Source organism: Telmatherina bonti (assembly GCF_933228915.1).
Source record: "Telmatherina bonti genome assembly, chromosome: 14".
Lineage (NCBI taxonomy): Eukaryota > Metazoa > Chordata > Actinopteri > Atheriniformes > Telmatherinidae > Telmatherina > Telmatherina bonti.
Window position 1 is genome coordinate 24,822,290 of NC_136612.1, and position 22,690 is coordinate 24,844,979.

Consider the following 22,690-nt stretch of genomic DNA (forward strand, 5'->3'; position numbering starts at 1 on the left):
CAAAGCTGAACAGTCAGTTACTGAGAGCCCCCTTATGGAAATTCTGGCAGATAAACTCACTGTAAATCTCTGCTGAAACAGGCATGAATAAGTAACACTGTGGGAATCTCCTACTGTATTTATTCTTTGCCTCCTTCTTTGTGGATTCCACCGATGACTTTTTGATGATTCATATTTGCATATTTGACCAGATTGGCTTCTTGTATTATAACAGAAACAGGCCCATTAGATGTCACGATAGTTTAATTTGCCATGTTGCCTTTGGCTTGATAGTTTCCATTTTTAATTAGCAACACTCGCTTGAGTGCACACATAAAACCTGTTGCAGAGTCCATTACAAGCTCCTTTCCAGACAGGAACTATTCTGGCATTTTTATACACCTGAATTATTATGATCAGAGGCAGAAAAACGCAAATAAATACTTTTTTCATGGAAAAGTGTTAATGCTCTTTTAACTCAACAGATGCGCAAAGGATTCAGTGCGCCGTGCGTAAACGCTGCATTCTTACCTGTCATCAGTCTGCCAGTCCCCGAGCAACAGGTCTCGGAACCGGTACCGAGGGGGCAGTGGGAGCACCTCCTTTTCCAGTTCGACCATGGTCCTCCTCCTTAAAACACAGATATCGGGACAAATACCACCGCAAACCGCACCTCCATGCAGAGGAGGTGGTCGCCTCCTGAACCAACTCCGCTCCTCTTTTAACTCTTATTCAAAATGTAAATTAGTTACGAATGCACTGATGAGCCTCATGGCACAGTCTTCAGTCTCTCTCCTTAAACAGGGAGGGGGAAAAAAAAATCTATGTCTTCTTTTATCGATTCCAATAACACAAGCTCTGCACTTTTCTTCAAACCGAGGCAACAGGTCGACGGTGTTCATCCGTCGGTGTGTAGGGAAGCTCCACTTCTAGAGTACTGACAGCTGGAGATCAACTGGTTGTCTTTCCTCACAGCATCCTCCCTGCCTGAGCTCCACACAGACTCACAGGCTGCAAATGTGTAGAGAACAGTGTGTAGTTGCCTCGACTTTCCAAGAAAGCAAAATAAAAAACTATCACTGAGCAAAGAAATACTCTGATAACGATTCATAACAGTGAACAATGAGCATTCTCCTCCATCTGCACAGAATTATTAAAGTAATACTATTCTCCAATCTTTCACACACATACACGTGATCCCCTGAAGTGGCCATCATACTGTGTGCAGACCTGTGCGGATCTCAGTCGTGAGTCTATAAAGACTCTTACGTGCCTCCTTGTTATTACCCCTGCACGATGAGATATTGTTTTTCAAATTAAAAGAATGTTACCATAAATATAACAGTGATAACTTGATGAAGAGTGGGTTCAAAGAGGTGTTTGTTATGTTGGAAGCCACCTTGCTGAAATATACAGAACACATCCAACTGATTCCGTGCCACGCTTTGGTCGTGCATATTCATTTTGAGACATTTAACACGATTCTGCACGGCTTGCCAACTGAGCTCAGATTGCTGCTACTCTCTCATCCATATGCTAAATATAATTAAGATACACAGGCGGAGCGGAAGATTCAGAAACAACTAATATTCATAAAAAGGATTTTTTCCCCCTTCAGAAACAAAACAGCAATGCCCCCGTTTCTGTAAATATGTGCCTCAAAGTTCCATTTGAACAGGTCACATGAAATCTGTATTTCAGAAGTCTCTCATATTAATATTCTCTGCTGCTCCCTGTAACTAATGAATAAACACATGCAATTATGAAAACATCAGTTGAAAACTCCTGCCTGCCACTAAGAAGCATAGCCACAATTTGGAGAGCAACATTGCATTTGTGTGCTATATACCAGTTTGTTTGCTACTCAAAACATCAAATTGGATTAATCTTGCAGAGCCTCTGGTCATAAGGAGTAATGAAATGCAAATGTGATGCTTACAAAAACAGTTGACTGGATGCTCCAGAGGACAGGTGTGATTTAAATGAACTTCCATTAATTAATAATCATCACCCATGACTTAGCTTTGATAAACCAGACCTTCTGCCAGGTCCAAACAAAACATTTATGCAAAGCTGAAAAGGTTAATTGCAAGCTCGTCTGTTGAGAAGCTCATAGATCACCAGTCATTTACCATTTTTTTTCATAAAGATGCAGGTTTTGGTGTATAAAAAATGTGATATGTTTGATCCCGCATCAAATTTGAAATCACATAACCCCCTATGGCAACTGAATTGTGTACTTACTTAGAAAGAAGCAAACCTTCCTTGTACTTTATCATCAACGTACACCACATACCGTTCATGTTGCATCTATTTCGCCCTCTGGTGGTGATCATGAAGCAAGCACAAGTTGCAAAAAAGTTTCTTTATCAGTAAATTCTGAGTTCACAACAAAAACGGTAGGATGCAGGTTAAAGCATTAAAACAGATAAAATTGGTTTTTATCAAACATACATACATCTATATATATGTGTGTGCATATGTACCCCTTTAATTAGTTGGGGCACCCAAAAAAGGATGTTGACAGCAATGTAAAAACATTCCAAGGGGGTAGGTATAGCTGTGTAGCCATGGTAATGGCAAAAAAAAAAAAAAAAAAAATGCCAGAGCATATCCGCATACATGGTTCATGAACTTTATGCTAGTGTATAAACACTATTTAACCTGAAATGATCCAAATATGAACTGTGAGGACAATTAAAGTAAGTTGTTACAGATGAAAATAAGGTTTTGTTGCATCAGATTGTCACCTGGAACGAAACTAGGACTGCATAACAAATACAAACAAACAAAAAAAAAAAAGAGTAGAAAAACAAGTATCCATAAAAAAAATTCTCTTAAAAAGATATGAAAGCTTTTAGTCTCTATTTGACTCTCTCCTCCATTTAGTTTCCTTTGAATTTTTAGTCCAAAGTCACATTGACGGATGCTAAAGCTTCCACCGCCCAGCCAGGGTACTGATCAGAAGAGGGAAACATTCGCTTCATGAATGTCCGTATAAACTCAGGGAAGCGGCCCTCCACGATGCTCTGTCTCACAGAGCGCATCAGAGTGAGCTGCAAAGAGAAATGTTTGATGAATTGAGGAAAAAAAAAAATCTAATGTGATAACTATAGACCTGCAGTAGGAAATGATCTGATGTGCAACGTCAGAGTTAATGAGGTCAGCTACAGGTCAGCATCCTGTGAGAATCCTTATTTTTGTACAATCCTTTCACTGTGGCAATATGTGGAAGTGGTCTCATATGACCTAATAAATACTGAGAGGACATTAAACTGTGGATTAAACAGAATGAGCGTCAGGAGAAATGCCTGGCTCATCATTCTCACTTAAATTGGAACAGATCTGTCAAAAGACGAGGCAATGTTAGAACAACAAAGCAAGTCAGTACCACAAGAAATCTGCGAATATAGAGAATTAAACAGCCATAACAAAAGAAAGATATAATCATGCAGCATCCTCTGATGAAGTTGAATATTTTAGATCAAGCCTCTTAAGAAGTAACAAGACTTTACATTATGATGACATGTGGCCTAATGTGAGTCATAGTGGCAGACTCTGGAAATCAAGTACGCATGCAGAAAGCATCTTTGGAAATTAAAATCACTTGAATAATTGATCAGTCGAGTGATTTGCATAGATTTTTCTGATACTAACCTGGTAGGCAATGTTGTGGATGGTAATATGATGCATGGCTGCAGTGTCACTCTTAAACAGAGCATGCAAGTAAGCCCGACTATGTCTGAAAAACAACAAAAGCAGATTAATTAGATCCAGGAGCAACACATTTAAGAATCGTACACACACAAATCACACTGCCCATGTTTTCAAGTTTAATCAAAGTAACTATTCATTGTACAAACCCAATTCCCAAAATGTTAGGATCCTGTGTGAAATAGACATTAAAACAGAATGTAATAGCAAAATACGCTCCATGTACTACATCAATCCACTTATCTCTAACGCTCGCACAGCCTTTGGCCCTTTTGCATTTCAATTTGCAGCTTCTAATGACTGGAACCATTTACAACAGAATCTAAAACTCGGCTTGTTCATTACATTTTCTAACAAACTTGCAAAAATTGTTTGTGATTGCTGTTCCTGCTGCTCTTTATTGTTTGTAGCCACTGTGTGTTTTCCCAGATTGTGCATGTTGCATTTCATTTATTGTCATTTCATTCATTTAATAATTTTCTTAACTGCTTAGGGCAATTACAAGGGAAGCTGGAGCCTATTCCAGCTATCATTGGATGAGAGGCAGACCTGGACAGGTCACCAGTCCATCTCAAGGCCTTTTGCAATTTCACTCATTGTGTATTGATGCATTTTGTAAGTTAAATGTATGTTTTATTATTGCCTCTGACTCTGGTTTGTTTTTGTTTTTTTGTTTTTTTTTGCAAATGAGAATTAGTTTTCAACTGACTTATCTGGTTAAATAAAGGTTATTATGCAATGATTTGAAAATCTCATGTATTCATTTTCCCCCAAATATAACATAAGTGACATGTCACAGGTTGAAATTGAGACATTTTACCATTTCCTGGAAATATTAGCTCATTTTCAATTTGATGGCAAAAACTAATCTGGGAAAAATCTGGAGCAGGATGATGTTTACGATTGTGTTGCATCCCCTCCTCTTTTCAGTAAGTTAGGAGAGTGGTTGCTGCGGTTTTTAGAGAGAAGTGTTTTAGGATTCTAGCTGCTCGACAGTCCTGGACCTTTGATGTCTGATTTGTTTCATGGTCTTCTAATGGAGAAAGGTCTGAACTACAAGCAGCATAGCTCAGCACCTGGGCTGTTTTCCCACATGGCCATGCTGTTGTGATGAATGCACTATGTGGATTATAATTGTCTGAGTGAAATATGCATATATGTAACTTTCTACCCTGTAAGAGACGTTTTGTGGACGGGAGCAGATGTTTTCAGCATCGATGATACCTTCACAACTGTACAAGCTGCCCATGGCACAAGTGCTCATGCAAGCCCATACCATAGGAGGTGCAGGCTTTTCAACCATCTGATAGTAGGCTGGAATACCACCCAACCACCTTTTTAGTCTACAGAACAGTGTCCATAGCTTCCAAAATAATTTAAAATTTGTATCCATCTGAACCAGCTTTTTTATTGTTTTTTTTTTTTTTTTTTACCTCAGACCATGTTATTTTAACTCTGGTCCAGAGAAGATGGCAGAATTTCTGGGTTGTGTTCCATATGGCTTCTTCTTTGTAGGATAGAGCTTTAACCTGCTTTTGTGGATTGCATGGTGAACTGTGTTCACAGGAAAAGATTTCTGGAGGTGTTCCTGAGCCGATGCACTGATTTCCAATACAGAATCATGGCTGCTTTTAAGTCAGGGATATCTCAATGCCCAAAAATCACAAGCATCCCATTTGCTCCAAAGTGTCTGAATGCAGTTTGTTGCAGGTTTTTGAACCTTTAACCATCTCGACATCTGAGAGACACAGCTTCTCTGAATTATTTCTGTTATGATCTTACTGACCTGCTGAAAATCAGCCTAATAGATGTCAAATGTTCCTCCAGTTTTTTTCCCCAAGTTAGTTTTCTTGCCTTTTGCTGACACTTATTTTCTTTTACAGTAATCTTTAGAACTGCTAACAAAAATGAGGGCACTTTAAGGAAAAGGTCTTATTGCCACGATGAATTGTTAGTTTGTTCTCCAGTTACCTCTTGCACGTGGGACACTGGCAGTCTGGGTCTATTGGCTGAAAGTCCTTGGAATACTGCTTCTGCTTTACCTGGAGAGATCCCCAAGGTACCAAAGCAGAGCCAAACCTCTGAGAGACAAGAAGCATTATATTTAAAATACAATTGAAATCCATCATGTGTGAAAAAAACTATTTATAAAGGATTTCTCAACACTTAGGTAAATAAAGCTTACTGCAGTGCGTGTTGGGAAGACACAGTCAAACATATCACATCCCAAAGCGACGCAAACCACCAAATCCACAGCGTACCTACAGCATGTGATGATCATATAAATTCTTAAATCAGTTTCTGCCAGCATGGGAGGTAACAACCACAGTTATGATGAAATTTCATACCCAACTCCCATGAGGTAGCGAGGCTTTTCTCGTGGCAGGTGGTCAGTGCTCAGAGTAACCATTCTCCAGAAATCATCCTTCTCCTCTCCTCCACTTAAGCCTCCAATGGCAAAACCAGGGACATCCCGTTGAGTCATTTCTACAGAAAAAAAGGAAATGGCATCTAAAGAGTTGTGCCTCAGATCTGTATTTTTTAAATTTGGTGATTTACAACTACAATTGAAGTTAAAGCGTCAATATGTTTGTTCCCATTATGCCATTTAAATTTGACAATAAATGGTGCAAAAAAAGCAGAAACCCAGTTATATTTTGATTTATCTAATTTAATAATAGAAACTGTTTCAAAGGTATTTGAACATGTGACTGAGCCTATTTCACATGTGAATAAAGTAGTTGATTAAAAACATGGTACAGGATTTTCACCATCTAAACAGGCCTTGCGCAGGTCTGCATCAAGTCCTCCTTGGATGATAGCAAAAAGATTCTGTTTGTCTGGATTTTTATTTGCTGCTATGCAGCGATCAAGCCAACGAATGGACCGGTGCATTGCTTCTTCTACTCGTGGTCCCTTCACCGTACTGCTGACCACATCATCCAACTGCATCATGATGTCTGACCCTGAAAGAGGACAAATAAACAAAGGTAGACTGTTGGTAAGTTGCTGGAAAAATGAGGGGGAAAATAAAGACAAGCCATTTCAAAGTAATTTGCTGTAAACTCACCCAGACTGTTCTGTATGCTGATGGACTTCTCCGGACTTAGCAAGATTTCTTTGCCATCATATGGAGACTTGAACTTGACTCCTTCTTCAGTAACCTCTGAGAGCTCAACCAGAGACACCATCTGAAATCCTCCACTATCCTAAAGGATGAAGAAAGACACAGGTTCTTTGAAACAAAGCTCATCAACTCATTACTGTATATCTGTAAATATAAAATCTCGCCATGTTGCAATTTTTTTCCTTCTAAACTTCTACTTACAGTTAAAAGATTTCTCTTCCAGTTCATGAACCCATGTAAACCATTCGCTTTCTCGATTAGATCAGGCCCCTGAGTGGTGCAAATAAGGATGAAAATAAATTCATTTGCGAAACGACCCTACAAAAGAAATTTGTTATTATTTCGCATAGTCACGTTTTAAAGTCATACAGATTATGTGTGATTCTAGCTGCTGTTGGACCTGCTGGACCTACCGGTCTCATGCCAAGATGATATGTATTTCCGAGGCAAATCTGACATCCCAGACTGTCCAGCTGATCCACAGTGATCCCCTTCAGGGTCCCCTGTGTGCCGACCGGCATAAACACCGGGGTGCTGACATGAGAGTGTGGCAGTATTAGATCACAAGCTCTTGCTTTTGTCACTGGACATTCAGCAACTATCCTCAGAGTGAGAGGGGAAGCTGCAGACACAGCTTTCATTAAAGACATGTCTTTTTCTGAAGTAGATTTGTCTACCTCTCGTTTTAAGGTGGCTTCCATATTACAATAACACGTGATGTTGAGTGACTATGACTGACACGGAGTTTGATCAATTACAAAATAGTTGTTTGTTTAAGGTGGCGAACACGCCTTTAGTATATCCAATCAGATCAAATCTTGATAGAGAGGTTGCGTGGTTAGCCAATAAAAAACTTGTTTAGTGAAAAAGAGGCGGGTGTTAGTGCACCGGTTTCATCGGATGTCGTCTCTCCTGACCGGATGGCGTTTGTGTAGAGGAAGTTTTGTTTTGCGAGTTTTCAGTCCGTTTCGATTGAGATTTTAATTGATGTGAGGAAAAAGAACACGGAATTATGTTAGCGTGAATTGCATTACAAGTGACCGCTCATTATTTAAAGAAATAATACTACTTGAGCGGCTTGAAACGGCGGAACTCAACACTTTAGTAACCCGAGAACACCTTGCTGCTAAGCTAACGTTACCAAGCTAGTTAACGCGGCTAGCGTTAGCCTCCGGTCTTTGCTGTATTGAAGGGTCTCTCCAAGCTATCGAAATCATGGGGAACCGGGGCATGGAAGAACTGATTCCCCTGATTAACAAGCTTCAAGATGCTTTCAGCTCAATTGGCCAGTCTTGCAATTTAGACCTTCCACAGATAGCCGTGGTCGGTGGACAGAGCGCTGGAAAAAGCTCTGTCTTAGAGAATTTTGTTGGCAGGTAAGTGACAATGGCTAGTGTCGTGTGTTGCCATTATTTACTCCTCTGTAGAGTTTCTCTTGGTCTTTGCCTTCTCAGTGTGTTTATATCAGCGTCTTACGTGTATTTAGACATTTAATTTTCCATTGAGTTAAGTTAACGTTACTTACTAGGACGTAATGTCAGTTGTGAGTTACGTACATGTCGTAAACCAGCCTTGACAGAAACGTACAGCTTTCTTCAGCAGCTTGACTCAACAACGCCCTTTACGAGGCGTTTCATCAGGGACATTATGTTACTGTTTATACATAATTATAGAATGTTTTTAGAAAATTTTTAAAAGTAGCTTTACTCATCTTTATAAAGATGATCATTTGCATACTATTTATTGGACTTTACTGATTTACTTTATAAACCAATACCACTCCTTGAATGTCATATAATGTATATTTGCCAATAACATTTTTCCTCATGGTCATTTGGACTGACTTTTTTTTGTTTGTTTTTTTTTTTAATGTGCAGCCCATCCTGATATGCTGGCTCGATGTTCATGATATCACATCTGTAATAGACTTGACTTCCCTTATCGGCTTCCTTTTTTTGTTTCTGTTTTTGGTTTTTGATTAGAATTTAAGGAAACAGTCCCGACCTCTCTTCACTGTTAAGTGTGATGTCTTGAAGTTACAGTGCTTCTCAATGGCTCAGCTCTATCTTCACTTCCACATCAGCCGTCAGCGAGAACACTTTGTAGATAAAGACAAAATATGTTTGCTCTCAGCCGCATCACAGCTTGTTTAGCAGGTTTCCACCCCATTGAATTGCACTCAGTCTTTAACCCAACCCACATAGCAATCTCACAATCACACACAAGCTAGCCCGCAGTGCAGAGGAGGCACGTTGGCCATTATGATTGCACGCACACCAGTGTTCAGTTATAAACACACTCCAAAGAGCATGTTAAAACTGCTCTCAGGCATGACTAAACTTTCGAATTGGACTATCGCTTAGAGTAAATTAACTCAAATGAGTGGGACTTTTTTACCTTGAAGGTGCTTGACACATATCAGCGGCAATTACGAGACACTTCATGGAGACAGCAATCTTACAACCTGTGTTGTCCTTCACTTTTTCTACCTGTTTTTAGGACTAACATGGATCCATTTACTGAAATATTACTTCAACATTGCTGTGACCTAGATCCTTTTACATAGTCATTTTCATATGAAGTATGTGAGTGCCTCATTTTAGAGTTCATGATTAAAAAAAAAAAAAAAAAAAGTTTTATGACTATAATGTTTACAAGTTTCTGGCATGCATTCAACTATAAAGGGAGGCAAAAATGTCAGAAATCAAAGTCACACCTACAAGGTGGAGTCTTAGTTCCACCTGGTGTTGCATGTCATTACAACAATACGCAGACTCATTGTTGATAAAAGGGTGCGTTTGCTTAGGAGGGACCAATACCTTTAATCTTTTGCATATTTTCAGTCTTTTTTTTTTTTTTATTCAAATTTATTGAAAAACACTTTACTGGCTTTCTCTCATTTATGATTGTTCAATAATAGTGGCTAAGATTTTTTTTCATCTGGGTACGTATTGTGTGTGAGGAGCTTTATTCCCATGTCCTCGGGGAAGAAGATAATCCCTCATTTACTTTCTGCAGAAACAACAGCAATGGAAACTGATTCGCATAATTCAGGAAGAGGCACATCACCGACAAGAGACTGAATGATTTAAAGTGAAATGCCCCTCCTTTTGCTTTTTACTCTCATTTAAACATCATACTGACATTATAACATGACACATTTGCCGAGTGACTTGACGAGTGACTGTAGCCAGTAAATTTTTTGTCGTCACTGTTTTGTTTAATTTCCTGGGAACTACGGAGAAAGTGGAACAAATGGAAAGAGCATGTTTGTATTTACCATATCTCAGTCCTGTTTTTCAGCCTGGGTTATTTAGGGTGTACCTGTTTGTTTTTTCTTATTCAGGTTTGCCTGCTAAATAACACCACAAAGATGTAATAAAGTTTAAGAAAACTTTGTACTGGATTGATTATTTGATGGACTGTAAAGGAATATCAGTTTGATGATAAGACTGTTGAGACACACCCTTTTCTCTATCTTTAGTGGCGCTGTTCTGTGTGGTAATTTCATTGTCCCTTTTGGGAGTTGAGACGTCATATCTAGCACTGCAAGCTGGCCTGGGTGGAGGTAGTTATTAGCTCAATGGCAGATCTTTAAACAACATGTGAATGCTCTCCATTTTTATTTATAATTGTTGGAACATGAAGTATCAGCAAGTGTAGTGAGTGTAAGTTTACAGTTTCTTTTATGAGATTGCCTGTAATCCCATGCCATGTTTCCAAAAGTAGGGGTAAAACATATCACGTTAGCATAAAAGCACACTCCTATTTGTACTAAAGTTAGCATACTATTGGATGACTATATGGACGTATGAAGGAACCAATAAATGTTCACCTTTCTTGATGCTTGTGAGCATCAAAGTGTATGAATGGCAGTGATTGATGGGATTTCCCTGAAAGCGTTTTGGTGGTACTTGTAGGCACTTTGGATGCTTATTGGACAGGCTACGGTGGGGAAATGTGGGTAGCCATAATTACATGTTCTTTGCAACTCCATATACCCTTAGAACAAGCTCCACAAAACCACCAACACATTTTTGTGTACTACCCTCTCTTTTGAGAGTTTATGACCTCAAAATTTCATACTCTGGTTTCTTTGTTGAAAAGCATGTTCTGCCCAAGCTTCTTCATGCTCAAATGAAAGGAGGATCAGCTGTGAGCAATGGCTCCACAGAGTTGCTCTGCCTGTTTGTAAGACTCTTTTAGGGCAGGCAGAGAAGAAGGGGGATAAGGGCTGACATTCTCTCTGTGTCCTACTCTCTGATTTTGCTTTCTTAGAGAGAGGGAGGCAACACAACCGCCGCTCTTTACTTGACCATGCATAATGTATGAAATGATACACAATCTGCTGAGCCTCGTCTATCATTTAACACATCAATAATAGAATCCAGGCCTCTCGCCTCTTTTCAGTATGCCACTGCCTTTTATCCAGTTCTGTCTGTAAAAACTGAGTGCTTCCTCTCAGTCTTCACGTTTGCCTCTACAACAAAAAGGAATAAATAAAACTTTTTAATTAAATCACTTATTTATGTTTTCCTTGAAGTAAATATTTTTGGCACCTTATATGAGTGATGTGAATGCTTCACAAGAGCCGCTTGATAAACCAGTTTGTTTGGCTACTAAGAGACATAAAAAGAGACAATGTCCTGTAACGTGAAAACACTGAGGGGCTTTAACAGTGGAGATAGTCAGAATTTATCATGACCTTTTAATTAAGCCATAACCAAATCGGAAAAAGCCAGAACGCCATCACCTGGACACTTATGGCCTTTTTTCATTCGTATCAGCTTGTCTCAACTTAACTTGCCTTGGCTTGGTTTGTAGGGTTTTTCAAACTGAGCTTAGCTGAGTTGGGTTGTGACGTCGCCAGACTGCATGCCGCTATTGGTTAGGGGCATGGCCAATCAGAGGTCAGGGATGGATTTCACTGGAAGAGCGACTTCTACTTGCAAGTTGTTTACATTATGCAATAAGAAATGGTGCTACAAAAGTCTGTTTTGTGGTCCAACACTTGGGTGGAGACATTTCTTTGCTTGGTTGCTGAGGAAAGGATACAGAGGGAACTAGATGGAGTCACACGAAATGAAAAAAATCTATTAAGAACTTTCCAACTCAATGGCTATGGGTAGCAATAGAGTTTTCAGCAGTGTCGAGAAGCTGAAAAAGCTCAAAAGTGACTATCGGCATGTCAAGGACCACAATGGTCGGAGTGATCAAACAGACAGATCTGGAAATGGTTCCAACAAATGGATACAATTTATGGTCAGCAACCAGTGAGCCGTAGACCAAGTAGCAGATTACCTCTTGGTCCTGTGTTGTTATAGAGCTTGCCTTGCGCAACACTGACGTCACAGCGATTTCACACAAGCCCCGCCCATTTTAGACCTGGTACTAAATTGTAATGGAAAAGAAACAGGATCAAGCTAAGACGAGTTGAGGCGAGTTAAGTCAAGACAAGTTAATACTAATGAAATAGAGGCATTAGGTGGAGTACCCCTGTATACCTCTTCCTTAATGTTTTACTGTCCTATGATTTCATGCTGAGCAGTGATTTGGACTGCGTAACAGCAGAAACGCTGATTTAAAACATTATGTAGTGCTTTGTGTTGGTACATTTCTTCACTGGGAAACAAAAGGCCATTTGAACAAACAGAAGAACCAAGTCTTTTAAGAAGTGTGAAAGTTGTATGACTCAGTGTTATAGGGAGGAAAAATCAATTTATTATATTAATGATTTCAGTCTTGATCACAATATTGTTTGTTGCTGTTCATTTAAAAGTATATTAATAATGACCACAAGGGGCATTATATCTTTCATGGAACTGCTTTGTAATCCCTCTTATGGTTTGAATACTTTTCATATCAGCTTGCACCATAAATGATGAGATGATGCTCTTGTGTTGGATGCTTGCATTGGAAGAAATGGTGCACATTTGCCTGCATAGGTATGCTTTCTGCACAGTCACTGAGACAATAACCTTTTCAGAGGATTAGATGAGTTATTTCCAGTTTTACTGTTCACTTACTTGTATAAAACCCCTTTCATGTTCCTGCTGCAGTCGGGACTTTTTAAAGCAAGTACCTAGGAGTTTGGGAGGAAATCTGAGTTTCAGTCTCACTCCACATATGTGTCTCTCATCAGTCACACTTGTTCTTACCTATGCTTCTGCTTCATTTCTTTCGAATGAATGCTGCTACGTCTTTGCATTTTGTTTTGTTTTTGTTTTTTCTTTTTCCTTTTCATTTTGTTTGTTTTCATGGTGGTTAACGACCAACTTAGCAGTACCTGAGTATCGCCACTAACTTTAGGAATTGATTACACTTGATTCACAACAGCCAGATTTGATTTGATTCAAATTAGATTTAAAATGTGTTTAACCCGTCTGACAAAAGAAACAAAGAAAATGTAAATGAGAACAATGGTATAGGAGTAGCTGATAGAAACTGGAACCTGTGCAGTGTGCCTAAGCCTTTTTGAGTGTCATTGAGCACATACTTGTAAGAGTGATTTAACCCCCAACTAGGGCTGGGCAATTAATCGGATTTTAATTTCAATTACGATCTGGGTTTTCAACGAGCATAAAAATAAAAGGGTGTGATTATTTTTCTCTTTGCAGTTTCCTCTCCTGCTGTCTTCAGTTGCTATTCGAGCATCACTGGCATTGCAGCGCTGTGCTGTAAACTCCTCCCACAGCTGCTTTGGTTTCATTCAGCCACTGTTGCCAACTTGGCGAGTTTCTCTCTAAATCTGGCAACTTTTTTTGCCAAAAGCGACTAGTGATAAATCTAGCAACTTTTACTGGAGTTATTGGACTTTTCTGGTGTTTTGGTGACTGACTTGAAGGCACATATTGTTCTGCAGTTACCTTAACGGACGAACAGTAGGAGTCTCTCACCGTCCTAAAGCACTCCCAGGCGGCCAGTTAGTCGGCTCCGGCTGCAGGTCAATGTAGAATAACTGCAGTAGGTTGTGGAAGTTCACAACAACATTGTATACCATTGTCAGTGAGAACTGGCTGCATTATTTTCTTATATATAGTTGGGCGAGTTAAATCACTGTAATATCCCACCATCACAGTGTGTTACCATAGCAACTTGTTAATCAGCTGGTTCGGATCAGCTGTCTTTTAACAGGTGAATGAGAAATACACGCTGTAGCTTGACAGCGGTTGTTTGGCATGAAACGTACATCGCGGCCAACATAAAATAGTTCCTATATAAGCGGTAAAAGCGGATTAAACAACTCGGAACCGTGCATTAGACGGTTATAATGTGCGACACGGAGTTGAGAACACCACGACACGCAGCGTTGTTTAAAAATACTGGATAATTGTGTTAAATAGTTGAGATCTCAATTTCAGTCAAAATAATCGATTTTTGTCATAATCGAGCAGCCCTACCCCCAACTTCAGTAGTGTTGAAGTGTGGCTTCAATTTTATGCATTTTCTGTCAGAATAACATATTTATGTGCATATATAAAGTCCACTTTAAATCTAAAGGACACAATATTTCCATTCTTTCTAGACTTATGTAAAAATTATTCAATGATGTAGTTTAACCAGCCAATAGGTCAGTTTGGCTTGCACAGTTTTTGACTATTGATAGTTTTTCAAGAGGTCATTCTCGCCATAATCTTTGTATTATCATTTTATCGTTATTTTCAACATCACACCCCTTATTTTCTTTTCCTGCTGCTTGAATTGGGTTTATCCCTTAACTCTAACTCCCCTCTCTGTGCTGCTCCCAAACGTAGTCCAGGGCTTTCTGTACCATCTGCTATGGTGACAAATGCCTGCATGCTCCACATTATGTGCATGACACAGCATCAGTTCTGAACCACAAACCTGTGGACTTTTGCTGACTTGTGGACCTTTTCAGTGGTTACCATCCAGTATGTTCTCCACTGTTTAACCCCAGTGCTGCTGTTTAGCAATTGCAAGCAGGATGTAGTATAGAAGCTCTTTTCTTTTGTCTCGTCTTGTGACAGACACATTGCTTTCTGTCTGAAATCAGCAAGTGCCTAAGCATCGCTTCAGTTTCTTTGGGCCTGTTGGTCTGGCATTGTTAAAGAAGAAAGAGGAGGAAATGTGGGTTTATCTCACGCTCAGCTTTCATGAAAATATTCCATGACTGGGAATTCTGATTACCACCAGATGTGTGTTTGTACAGAAGCAGATTAGGAGGAGAATAGGATGGCCTAAGACTGGGTGGAGGAGCATCAGCTGAAGGCTGACTAAGCAATGCAGATGATTTTATTAAAGATATTGGTACTGTCTCTTTAAGAGCAACAGACAGACAATCTGTGAAGAGAGTGGTTGATGCTTCCTGTAAGCTTGTCTCAGTGATGCACAGTTGCACTAGAAATATCTGCTGTTGTTTATTTGCCATAACTTAATGTTTTGTGCGCTGCGGTATGTTTTGCAATTGATATTTTGCAAGCATTTAGGTGAGAATATGTATACCAGGACGATAAGAAGTTTGAGACCTGAGGCTGTTGTGGTAAAGGTGCTGTAATGTCTTTCATCTCCTGTATTGACATCTCTGCCTCACATAAAAGAAGTTGCTGACTGAAACAATATTCCCTGCCTCTGGATTTAATGCTGTACGTTGTTGAGCTTGACAATATGACCTAAAATAATATCCTTTTTCTTTTTTACGCCTCACGCATTTATGTATGTATTTTTGTATGTATATGCATGCATGTAAGATATGCAGCCATTTTATGATGATTTACAAGCTTTTTCTCTGAAAAAATTAGCTTGTAAATAATGTCATAGTGCATTCACGTATAAATCTGATGCATTATCCTGTATAGACAAGTGCAACATGCTGCATCTGTGATCTCTTTTCACCAAGATCCTATAATTTTCCAAAATAAACAGTATATTCAAACGACAAAGGGGAATTTAATGTATCTACTGTCGTTTCTTCCACCCTACAGCATGTTTTCTGTGGAAATAACTAAGTTGTTCTGCCATGTTTGGTATAAATAACCTCCAAATAAATTCTCTAATGGGGAATAAAATAACTGTTTCCGAAGTCACAAAAAACTGGGCAAGCTTCTGAACACTGATAACACTGTACCTGTTCAGGACTGGGCTTCTCAATTCTGTGTTAACTTTTGCCCAGGTGTGTGTGCACACTTATGTGTCTCACTGGGAGACTGGTGGAGGGAGGGCTGAGCCTGCTGCTAACTAGGAAAGCACAATGAGAACATTTGCAGTGCATATAAAAGGGTGAAAAATACAGATTTTCATAGAAAATGGATAACCAATAAAGGAAAGTTTTGAATTTATCAATTAATTGACAAGTATGTTGTTCTTGGGCTTTTGATAGACTATGTTCACATTAAGTTGTGTGAAGTTCAAGCAACTGCTTTCTTTCAAAAGTATAACCGTTGATTAAAAGTAAAATTAAATATGATTTTCTCAACCCTTTTTTCAGTTAAACAAAACTAACTAGTCAATATTTGGTTAGAGCCCATAGGAAAACAAAAATTGTATAATTTAAAAGGAGTTATGAAAAATCTGCATTGAAACAGATTCATGCCAACAGCTTTATCCCATCATTGCCTTTATAGATATGTGTCATGCATCATTATATACGGGGGTGGATGACAGAAAGTTATTCACCTTAGCTGCACACATCATCTCCTGGTGATAAGATGCAGATCTAATCAGTATAACAGCTCTTTTTTAATGCTGTTGTCATTTGTTTTATTACAGTTAAAATTAGTTTACTTAAGATAAATTCCACCAACAGATCTAAGTAACACAGTAAGCAGAATTCTGTTTATAGATTGTAGACACAGCTTGCTTTGTTACACACAAGTTCAAAGCCTTGACAATCTAAATTTAATGGTGGTTAACCAAAAAGCAAGCGTTACTGAAACAGAATTGCAAAACACTGTTTAAGACAGGAACTGAAGTAGCAGTGCATACCCTCAAAATGCAAGCAAAAACTTGCACTAAAAAACAAGCAGTGTAAGCACATCAAGAACAACAGTCATGCACTGTGCTGGATCCATGCCATCATGCATTTGGGTGAACTGATTAAAATCGGTTTCCTAGGGAGTTCATCTGGAAAAAAAACGTGTGCCAGATAACAATGGTTTCATAATGCGTAAGATGTTGTCATTCATTGATGGCATTGTGAAGACAGAATCATAAATGCAGTCTGGCTATTTCAGTGTTAGAAGAGAGGTTGTGATCAAATGAGCAGCAAACTGAAGTGTCAAATATTGCATGTGTAACATCTGTGAAGTCAGTTTTAAGTTGAATGTGTGTATGAGTTAAGTGCTTAGAGAAGGAAATGGAGTGTGGTTTCTCATTTGCCTGTAAATTTCTAAGAAGACATACTGTGACAAAAATGGACATTGAGTGTGATGAATGAAGGAACATTATCCTTTACTCTTTGGCTTTGTCTCCTTTATTTTTTGTTGCTTTGTCCGTCCAACCCATTTCATCCAACATTTTTCCTTTGCTTTGATTTCTTTTCATCCCTTTTCATTCTCCACGTCCGCTAATCATGTTTTTTCTTTGGTTTTGTCTACCTACCTCTCTCTCAGGGACTTTCTTCCACGTGGATCAGGCATTGTTACCCGCAGACCTCTCATTTTGCAGCTGGTCAACAATAAAGCAGGTGAGTTTGTCTATCCTGTGCAAAGCCCCATCCCAATTTCCTTTTATGAGTGCCCTGCATATGGCATCTCTGTCATGTCATGGTGCCTTAAGCTAGACACACTATTTGTTGCTTTCATCTCAGAAATTTAATTTTCTTTTCCTCTCTCTGTCTTGCTCTTATGTTTTGTCCCTTCATCTACTCTTCCCTTTCACACTTCACTTTCACCCCATGTACAGAATATGCTGAATTCCTGCACTGCAAAGGAAAGAAGTTTGTGGATTTTGATGAAGTGCGGGCGGAAATTGAGGCAGAGACCGACAGAATTACGGGATCGAATAAAGGCATCTCTCCTGTCCCAATTAACTTAAGGGTCTTTTCCCCACACGGTAAATTACACTATTTAGTCTATTAAAGACACATTCATAATTACCTTTGAACCTTTGTGTTAAAATTAGATTAGTTTACGTGGTAAGAGATGAAGCTGCCAGGGGTTTTTTGCTCTTGTTTATATTGCAGAGTCACTGTCATATCCTGTCACTGTCACATGTTATACTGTTATAGCTGTTTGATAGGCTGTTAATGTTTGAGTTCAGTGAAATACACATTTGCTTTTAGATATTTTATAAGTACACATTGAAGTGACAACAACCTGAGAATTCATATAGCTTACAGATCTTAATGGAAACTGGGCTACAGTCTGCAAACAGGAGGATATTTACTTAACATACACCCACTCATGCAAATTACACTTAGTTTTGCAGCTGAACAAAACGAAAGCATTTCTCTTTCCACAGAAAAGCCACGGCTTGAGATGCATTTTTGAGTAAAGGTGCAGATTGCATTACAAAAAAACCCACGCTGAGATTAACTTTAGGTGCACAGTCCAAATGTGTGAAATGTCGAACTTAAATTTAATATTCTGAAATCTTATAAAAGTTTTTGAAAAGCTAAAACATACATATAAAAGTGTTTTTAGTGTAGTTCATTTAAAATTGTGTAGTTTTTAAATAGTGCTGGGCAAACATTACAATTTTAATCATGATCAACCACGTTCAACAAAAAATTCAATGAGATTCAATATTGAATTTTTATTTTTTTTTAAACTTAGAGTCAAATGACATCTTTATGAAAAAAAATCAGTGACTTGGTCTAAAAATACATTTTGTAGAAACAAATGTGCTTTAACAACAGTATTCTCTTACAAACTAGTCATTATATTTCTTATAAATCTCAACTTAAACAATAAGGTAATACAATTTTCAGTCATCAGGTGTTCACTGCTGGAACAGAGAAAACAGAATTAACAGTTTTAGAGAGTTTATGCCAGTTTTAAATAAGTTAAATATATCTGTTAATATGACATTTATTTTTTTATGTAAAACAGGACATGATGACGTGTCTGCTATCTATGAGGGCATAAAATATTAACAGTATTTAAGAGTTTAATTACATAAATCTTTACTATGAACCTGGGCAGGATAAAGGTTTTTTTTAAATTGACGTGTAATCCTGGGGATCCACTGAACACGGAAGTGTTGCAGTGCGGCTGTGCGGCACCTTTGCAGCTGATTGTGGCAATACCAGTAAAAAGAATTGGTTTTATCAGGTGCATTTCTGAAGCATCCCAAAAGCGTTGCTGCTTTCTGCTTCTCTAAAATACTTGTCGGTTCTATTTTTTCCACTTTGAAACCTCTTCAATCTAGAGCAAAGCGGATCATTCAGACAGGAAATCATCTGATGAAAACCAAAGTGTATCTGGTGGATTTTGCCAGTAAAAGACTACATGTCCACTTTGGATGCATTTTACTCTGAATCATCAACATTTCTTCTTTACCAGCGGCAACAGCACCAAGTCATAGGAGTGAGATGGTTTCACTTACTTAATGACACCGTGGAAAACGCCCAGTTGTCTTGGATGCGCGGTTTAGATGTAACGGCGTTTTGCAACATGTTTTGACACCACACATCCCTACTATAAAGAAATAAAGAGCAGCACGTGAGACGCTGTTGAACTGTGCCTGCGTTTTTATTTGCTAGTTTATATTTCACTTTAAAGCAGTTTTATAAGCATTTTAGGTAGGCCTACACCCACTATGATGCATGATTACGCAATCCTTGTGTGAACCATGACACTGACGTTCCACTTTGAAACTCCGCTGGTAAAACAGGGTGTTGGGTGAAAGCTAGGCACACCCGCTCCGCAGTGCTTCCACAACGCTTCTGCATTCAGCCAAACCCCAGGGTAACACATCTCTCTGTTTTTTTTTTTTTGTTTTTTTTTTTGCGTTAATGTGTTTAGTCTGGGTGCTTCACAGAGGTGAACATCTTCTGCTTGGACTACATTTGAAAGGAAATGGTCGCTAGATTTGTCACCGGTAGCGGCGCTGGTAGCATTTGAAAAAACTATATCTATATCTCAACAGAGTTGGCAGCTGTGCAAATCAAAATCACGTGCAACACTCAAGTTTTACTTGCACAAACTTGCCCATGCACATTGTATTTTAAACCCTGCACTAATCTTTAGGTGAAACTGAAAAAATTGTTTACTTAACCACTGCTAATGGAAAAACATACTCATTTGCATTGTTTATTTTTATGACATAGTGCTGAATCTGACGCTGATCGACCTTCCGGGTATGACAAAGGTGGCTGTAGGAGATCAGCCACCGGATATTGAGCATCAGATCAGAGAGATGCTGATGCAGTTTATCACCAAGGAAAGCTGTTTGATCCTGGCAGTCACCCCTGCTAACACTGACCTGGCTAACTCGGATGCTTTGAAGATCGCCAAGGAGGTGGATCCACAGGGTAAAGCATGCTTAATATTGTTCTGCTTAGAAAAGGTCAAAGACAAGGATATGTGTCACATGCTTCTGTATTTTTATTCTTCTTTATTTTACTTAATATGAAAACTATGAATAGATATTTATACTTTTTTTTTTTTTGGCAGGTGTGCGTACTATTGGTGTTATCACAAAATTGGACCTGATGGATGAGGGCACAGATGCAAAAGACATCCTTGAAAATAAACTTCTGCCACTGCGTAGAGGTCAGGATTATACCAATAAAGAAACATTTTACAGAAATAATAGGTTAAAAAACATTAGTAATCTGAAACTACTGTGTTTTTGTTTAGGTTACATTGGTGTGGTTAATCGCAGTCAAAAAGACATTGATGGGAAGAAAGACATTCGTGCTGCTCTGGCTGCAGAGAGAAAGTTCTTCCTGTCTCACCCTGCTTACAGGCACTTGGCAGAGCGTATGGGCACGCCACATCTTCAAAAGACCCTTAACCAGGTCTGCAGTAAACTTTCTGTCTTTGACTTGAAATGGTAAGATGGCATTTTCTTTTTGCCATCACGTGTCTTCTCATATATCTTACCACCACCTGTGTTGTTTTAGCAATTGACCAATCATATCAGAGATACCCTGCCTGGACTGCGTAGTAAGCTGCAGAGTCAACTCCTCTCTCTGGAGAAAGAGGTTGAGGAGTATAAGAACTTCCGCCCAGATGATCCAACTCGTAAAACAAAGGCATTGTTGCAGTGAGTGCATATTTACATTGCTGTACGCTGACATGCGTGTTAAATAAAAAAATTTAAAATCCCATTTCGTGAATTGAAATGATAATTAGATTTTATTAAACAAACAAACACAATGTTAGGCTCTTTGGAGATCTGTATATGTTGCATCTGATGTCAGTAAATTAATAAACAACTAGGAGATTGTTCATCTTTTGTGCCTGAACAGGATGGTGCAGCAGTTTGGTGTTGATTTTGAGAAATGTATTGAGGGCTCTGGGGACCAGGTGGACACCAACGAGCTATCAGGTGGTGCTAAGATCAACCGCATCTTCCATGAACGCTTCCCGTTCGAGCTAGTCAAGGTTAACATTGACCCTTGTTTCATTACACTTTGAGATTTGGAGTTATTAGTTTTTAATTTGTTAAAGGTCTGCATTTTTTTCTTTCCCCAGATTGTATTTGATGAAAAGGACCTAAGGCGGGAAATCAGCCACGCAATCAAAAATGTTCATGGTGTCAGGCAAGTAAAACATAGCCATTTTCTATATGAATTATTTTGGCACAAAGCTTAACACATGTAAATTCAGCAGACAAAAAATTATTGTAAAACTTAGACTGAACACATTTTTCAACAAGCTCTGTCACCATAATAGCAACAGGCTGAAGCCAAAGCAGATTTATACCTGTCCTGTAGAATACATAAAATAATCCAGAATATCAATAAATAAAAGACCAAAAACTCTGATGTAGATCTATTGTATGTGACCTATGATTTTTTTTCTACTGTTTCTCCGTTTTCTTTTTTCCTTTATTTTTACAAACTCCTAACTGAATCGTTCACTGCACACCACCCGACTCCTTTCACATTTCTATGGTGAAACGATCAGTTTTTATGAGGTTTTGTGTAACGTGTTTGTCCACAGTTTGTGTTTTGCTTTTTTCACTCCAGTTCTATAATCTAATCCATTGGTGTATATTTGTTCTTCGACACTTCTTTTCTTTTCTTGTCTTGTTAGTCTTTTCAAACTTTGTCAATAACTTTTAATTTCTTTCCAACCATCTGTTTTTTTTCCTGTCGTTGTCTTTCTATCCATGTTTTTTTTTTTGTCTTTTTCTTTTGGCCCATATATGTGTTAACTGTTCCATCTGTCGGCCGCTGTGCCTCTGTCTCTCTGTGCATCCTCAGAACGGGGCTGTTCACTCCAGACCTGGCGTTTGAGGCCATCGTGAAAAAGCAGATCGTTAAGCTGAAAACGCCCTGTCTCAAATGTATCGATCTGGTCATTCAGGAGCTCATCAACACATTCAGGCAGTGCACCAACAAGGTACTGCAGGTGTCCAGCATCTCCCGACTCGGCCCAGCCGCAGGGCAGGGGTGGTGCGCAACCACGGGTGCGGCCAAGGCTACACTGCCAAGCATCTTCCTACATGTGGAAGTTTTTCTTTTTAAAGCTGCAAAAGACAATTTCTGTGCAGTTTGCCCTCAGCCTAGCCCAACCCCATGAGCTCTGTGTGCAGGCAGTGTTGTCGTGTTGTGGAGTGTTGTGACGGGTGACGTGCTGTCGTGGAAAAGAGATGTTTCGAGGGTTGAACATCTTTGGTCTCTCCTGGACAAGTTGCAGGTCTCAAAACTCAGTGCACAGAGCCAGACAAAGATAGAGCAGCCTGTAACCTCTATGTTGGTTTTGAGTTGTGAGTGACGTCAATCTCTGGCATATTGTC

At 39.0% G+C, this 22,690-nt stretch overlaps 3 protein-coding genes across 5 annotated transcripts in view; 1 reads left to right on the plus strand and 2 right to left on the minus strand.

Moving 5' to 3' along the window:
- Window positions 1–599, minus strand: part of kcnt2b (potassium sodium-activated channel subfamily T member 2b) — a gene marked incomplete at both ends in the record, with an annotated part of 39,858 nt that extends 39,259 nt beyond the window's left edge. Inside the window, one exon of the mRNA XM_079253090.1 lies at window positions 511–599. Within this exon, the coding sequence (XP_079109216.1) occupies window positions 511–599 (89 nt within the window). The remainder of the gene's footprint in view (window positions 1–510) is intronic.
- Window positions 600–2,488: 1,889 nt separating this feature from the next.
- On the minus strand, window positions 2,489–7,485 carry qtrt1 (queuine tRNA-ribosyltransferase 1). The gene is made up of 9 exons (XM_079253462.1): window positions 7,234–7,485; window positions 7,022–7,090; window positions 6,764–6,902; window positions 6,465–6,659; window positions 6,042–6,180; window positions 5,879–5,954; window positions 5,665–5,774; window positions 3,637–3,721; window positions 2,489–3,035 (listed from the first exon to the last, which is right to left on the minus strand). The coding sequence occupies exons 1-9, from the start codon at window positions 7,468–7,470 to the stop codon at window positions 2,883–2,885; spliced, it is 1,203 nt and encodes a 400-aa protein (XP_079109588.1). The 5' UTR covers window positions 7,471–7,485; the 3' UTR covers window positions 2,489–2,882.
- Window positions 7,486–7,755: 270 nt separating this feature from the next.
- dnm2a (dynamin 2a) overlaps window positions 7,756–22,690 on the plus strand; it is a gene marked incomplete at its 3' end in the record, with an annotated part of 31,761 nt that continues 16,826 nt past the window's right edge. For all 3 annotated transcript variants that reach the window (XM_079252911.1, XM_079252912.1, XM_079252913.1), the window contains exons 1-10: window positions 7,756–8,196; window positions 17,389–17,462; window positions 17,681–17,830; window positions 20,049–20,252; window positions 20,395–20,493; window positions 20,581–20,741; window positions 20,847–20,989; window positions 21,195–21,330; window positions 21,421–21,488; window positions 22,155–22,293. In XM_079252911.1, the coding sequence (XP_079109037.1) occupies window positions 8,036–8,196; window positions 17,389–17,462; window positions 17,681–17,830; window positions 20,049–20,252; window positions 20,395–20,493; window positions 20,581–20,741; window positions 20,847–20,989; window positions 21,195–21,330; window positions 21,421–21,488; window positions 22,155–22,293 (1,335 nt within the window). In that variant the 5' untranslated portion in view covers window positions 7,756–8,035. The remainder of the gene's footprint in view (window positions 8,197–17,388; window positions 17,463–17,680; window positions 17,831–20,048; window positions 20,253–20,394; window positions 20,494–20,580; window positions 20,742–20,846; window positions 20,990–21,194; window positions 21,331–21,420; window positions 21,489–22,154; window positions 22,294–22,690) is intronic.

Bases quoted from the DNA above. Each gene is read 5' to 3' on its own strand.
- qtrt1 (XM_079253462.1), bottom strand. From the start codon at position 7,470: ATGTCTTTAATGAAAGCTGTGTCTGCAGCTTCCCCTCTCACTCTGAGG. The intron at 7,091-7,233 runs GTAGGTCCAGCA...TGCACCACTCAG, and splicing joins ATCATCTTGGCATGAGACCG to GGGCCTGATCTAATCGAGAA. The intron at 3,036-3,636 runs GTTAGTATCAGA...TTCTCTTTGCAG, and splicing joins TCCACAACATTGCCTACCAG to CTCACTCTGATGCGCTCTGT.